Source organism: Pyrus communis, chromosome 5 (genome assembly GCF_963583255.1).
Source record: "Pyrus communis chromosome 5, drPyrComm1.1, whole genome shotgun sequence".
Classification (NCBI taxonomy): Eukaryota; Viridiplantae; Streptophyta; class Magnoliopsida; order Rosales; family Rosaceae; genus Pyrus; species Pyrus communis.
In genome coordinates this window covers 20,173,731-20,177,982 of record NC_084807.1, presented here as the reverse complement: position 1 = coordinate 20,177,982, position 4,252 = coordinate 20,173,731, and the positions used below count along the sequence as shown (strand labels likewise).

Here is a 4,252-nt window from a genome sequence, read left to right as displayed (position 1 = left end):
AAAGATAAATTTGAACCACATTATTATATGGCTAATCCATTGTGAGGCTTAGCCCACTCTATTGTGAAACATGGCATGACGATATTGGTTAAAAATCCTACAGGAAATTATAAATAAAATCATCTTTTATTATTTTATAAAACAATAATTTTTTAATACCAATAATCTAGGAAATTCAGTTTAGAGATGCAGATGCATTTGAGCAATTACTGTTCACTAAGGTAGTAATTGTCTTAGCTCAATAGCCTAGGCAGTCATTGTTTGGGCAATTTGGGAGAGGTGGAGTTGCTCTAAGCATTTTCTGAAATTTAACTTGCCATAGGCCACTCCTATTGTTTGGTCTCAAGGATGGGATTAAACTGAATAGCATATAAAGTTCAAGGTATGGTGGAGGTAAATGTGAATAAGTTTTCGTTATCAAGGGCTCAAGAGAGTTTAATTAGACACGGAAGAAACTTATCTCTTTGTAACGGAAGTTGAACTACCTTAAATATGTTAATTCATCCACGTAGCACGAAACCAGCCGTAATGTGCACCAACACGCATTGCAGGCGAAACAAATTAAAAGTGGATAGAGGGTGAACATGTATAAAAATCAAATGAAAATAGTTCTTATTTCAATAAAAATTTGGGTGGTGGTCGTCAACATCCTATCACATATTAAACATGATGGACATGTTTGAGAATTGAGACATTTTGCTAATATCTTCACTCCCTTCTCCTCTCGTAGGGAAAATTTTATTATAAGAACAGGTTTTCTGTATGTGTGAGTAAAAGAGAAGGTAATCTGACATTTGGCCCTTTCGAGGAAGATAATACAATGAAGGCTTTTCTTTGTCACAACAGAGGTCCACCTAGAGCCTCCTCTCCAATCAAACACCACAAAATGCCTATCCTGCACACTATCCTAATGAAAGAGCAATGAGTGGTTGTCCATCTCCAAATCTTTGAGAGGGCAGCATCTCCACTGTCCATTGCAAAATAATCAAACTCCTCCACAATTACAAACCCAAGAACAAGGATAACTAGTTAGATAAACTAAAACTCATCAGACTGCATCAGGTTTCTCATCCTAGTGGCCTCAGAATCTCTAGGACTTAATTAACCTGTAGGGGATCCAGTAGTCATGGCTTCCAACTCCTCCACACTTTCCATCTCCTCCTCGTCCACTCTAGTTGACGCCAAGGCTCCTCGCCATTCGGCTGCCTCATCACCACAATGTGTGACCCTCCCTTCCCTTCCTCCACCGCCAGTTCATTCTCAAAATCACGCAGGGAAGACCACTGCTTACTGTGAGCCATTCATATATGCCCCTAGTATTAGTTTGCATTATGATTAATACTACTAGGATCTATAAAGTACTAATATATATATGTATGTATGTATCGGACCAATCCAGACGGTTGGTAATATGGTGAAATCTTATTTGAACGCATGTAGTAAATATTGACAATTTGGTAACATAACATACTAGATCTCCGGAACAAGAACATTACCATGTTGCTATATACTTAAAAAAAAAATTTCAGGTCGTAAGTTTGCGCGCAATGTCATGGCCATGGCAACAGGGGAAGCACCAGCAGAAGTTGCAGTAACTGAGCTGCCAGAGATTGTGAAGACAGTTCAAGAAGCTGTAAGCCTATCCATGTTTTTAGAATTTAATTACATCTTCCTTTGTATTAGTGAGTTCAGAAACTTAAGTGACAAGAATGATTTGCTTTTGGTGTCTAGTGGGAGAAAGTGGAAGATAAATATGCAGTTTCTTCACTTGCAGTAGCTGGTGCTGTTGCACTATGGGGCTCCACTGGACTGATTTCGGTGTGTTTTCCAATAATAACTACAAATTGTTGCTCTTAAATTTGTAGAATTCAGTAACTTTTTACTCTCAGTTATTCATCACTGACCGGTTTCTGCATGACGGCTATCGATTGTAACAGGCAATTGATAGGCTTCCTTTAGTTCCTGGTGTTCTTGAGCTTGTAGGAATTGGCTACACTGGGGTAAGTTATTTATTTTGCTCTTGAATTCTTTTGGAAAATTTTCAACTTAACAGTACGCTGGAAAAGAATCAGATTCACAACTTCTTGCACATGAATAAGAACCGTTTGATCAATATAGTACAACTTGATAGGCTGCACCAATTTCTAAACACCTAGCTTTCTTTTCGATCTTTGCAGTGGTTTGCATACAAGAACCTTGTTTACAAACCAGACAGGTGAGTCTCAATTTTTCATTACCTTGACTGGAGAGTATAAATAAGTAGTTTCAATTAATTTAATTTGGTATAAAATCTTTCCAAAAAGTTTGTATAACAGGTTTTTTTTGGAATTGTAGAGAAGCTTTGACACAGAAGATTAAAGCTACATACAAAGATATAATCGGCAGCAGCTAGAACAACACGAAAAGTAATGTTGTTTAAGATAAGAACTCGTGGCCGGTTTTTGAAGCATCTGTCTGTATCCGTAAATATCCCGCAGCATTGTTCATAAGGATGTGAACATCCTTCATGTTGTTTGCATAAGCATATTCTAACCAAGGTTATTAATTAATGTCATGTACGTACTTAGTCTGCGAGATACATGTAACTAGTACTACTATAATTTGTTTCCGTCTAATTAACTCCTTGCAATTTATATCATGATGCTTCTTATCTTTTGTTTTAGAAAGGAAAGATAGAAGTAAATTAATTACAATAATCTGGCATAACTGGAAGAATGTTCGAAAATATTAGCATTTTAAGTATTTTATTATTTGGGTAGTTTTGGTATTTTCATATTAGGTTTCTTAAGTTTTGGTCTATAAAAATAGGTTGTAGTTTGCTTTGAGAGATTAAGACAGTCACAATATAGTCTCTAAGAGTAGCTGCTTTGGCAATCTCGTTTCTTTGTCTTTTCGTTAATCAAATAGCATTTGTAGTTTGTAATCCGTTTGTTTGTTTTATTTTAAAATACATGTGCTTCCACAACGATCACTTTTCTGTTAAGTGAACAAAAACTTAAAACATGTGCTTATTTCATAGGCACGAAACACCATCATGGCAGTGTATCTGTGCCATGCAAATGATTCTGTTTGATCTTGTCCAACATATTTGTTGGCATATATACAGTTACAATAAACATTTGGTTTAACCCATCATTATGTGGTTTCATTTGAACCTAATTTTTGCTTTCATTTCGTATTTGTATGACTATTTTCCCATGAGTAGTAACTATGGAATTAAATCGAAAATTCTAATTATACACAATTATTTACTTATGATAATGTATCTAAAACACCTTTTTCCTTAAAAACATTTTTTTTTGTTGTTGTTGTTGAAATATTACTTAACACAATTCTCTATTTATGAAAAATATTTAACATCTTCATTTACCTATAAAAAGAGATACGAAACAATTACACATATGAAAATATCGCTATCTATAACACACCCCAACCCGGAATGTCCACTAGGATTCCGAATCGAGCTGTGCTGGCCGACACCTGGAAGGTGACGAAGCCATAAAGTGTGATAGTGTATAAAATGTGAATAAATTAAAAACTAAAAGTGCAAGTACACGAGTCCCCGATGAGTGGGTCTGGACCCATTTCACGCGTGATACAGAGCATAGGTATAGTACATTAAGGTAAGATAATGATTATACCATCATAAGAAGACATATGTACTGAAAAGTGCCACGAATTCTCATCGATACGGAACTCTGCTGCTAGAACCTGGAGGGGTGCAAAAATAGAAAATGTAAGTGAGCGAAACAAAACTTTTCAAATCAATTTCAATTACCAAAGGCAGTAACCCATCGCCATAACACCTGTATAATTTCTCAGAAAATAACAAGAGTGACTACAACTCAAAACCATAACCAAAATAACAGTCTCTCAGCTATGCCGTGTCAAATATCTCAACAAGAATAAGTAACCCAGGTGAAATAGATCAATATGAAATGGTATGTCACCCGAATCCACCTATTGTGGCATGTACGGCTGAACCAATAGGTCATCAACATGCTAGCCAGAGTCACCTCATGTGACCTGTACGGCTGAATTAATAGCTCTTCAACATGCTAGCCAATAGCTCATCAACATGCTAGCCAATAGCTCATCAACATGCTAGCTGGAGTCACCTCACGTGACCTGTACGGCTGAATCAATAGCTCATCAACATGTTAGCCAATAGCTCATCAACATGCTAGCCAATAGCTCATCAACATGCTAGCCAATAGCTCAATAACATGCTAGCCAATAGCTCATGAACATG

At 36.5% G+C, this 4,252-nt stretch overlaps 1 protein-coding gene across 1 annotated transcript; it reads left to right on the top strand.

Annotated features, from left to right (window-relative positions):
* Window positions 1-986: 986 nt before the first annotated feature.
* Window positions 987-2,747, top strand: LOC137733726 (protein CURVATURE THYLAKOID 1B, chloroplastic-like). The gene is made up of 6 exons (XM_068472889.1): window positions 987-1,292; window positions 1,530-1,633; window positions 1,732-1,818; window positions 1,938-2,000; window positions 2,178-2,215; window positions 2,335-2,747. Exons 1-6 carry the CDS (start codon window positions 1,127-1,129, stop codon window positions 2,390-2,392), a joined length of 516 nt encoding a protein of 171 aa, XP_068328990.1. The 5' UTR covers window positions 987-1,126; the 3' UTR covers window positions 2,393-2,747.
* The last annotated feature ends 1,505 nt before the right edge of the window (window positions 2,748-4,252 follow it).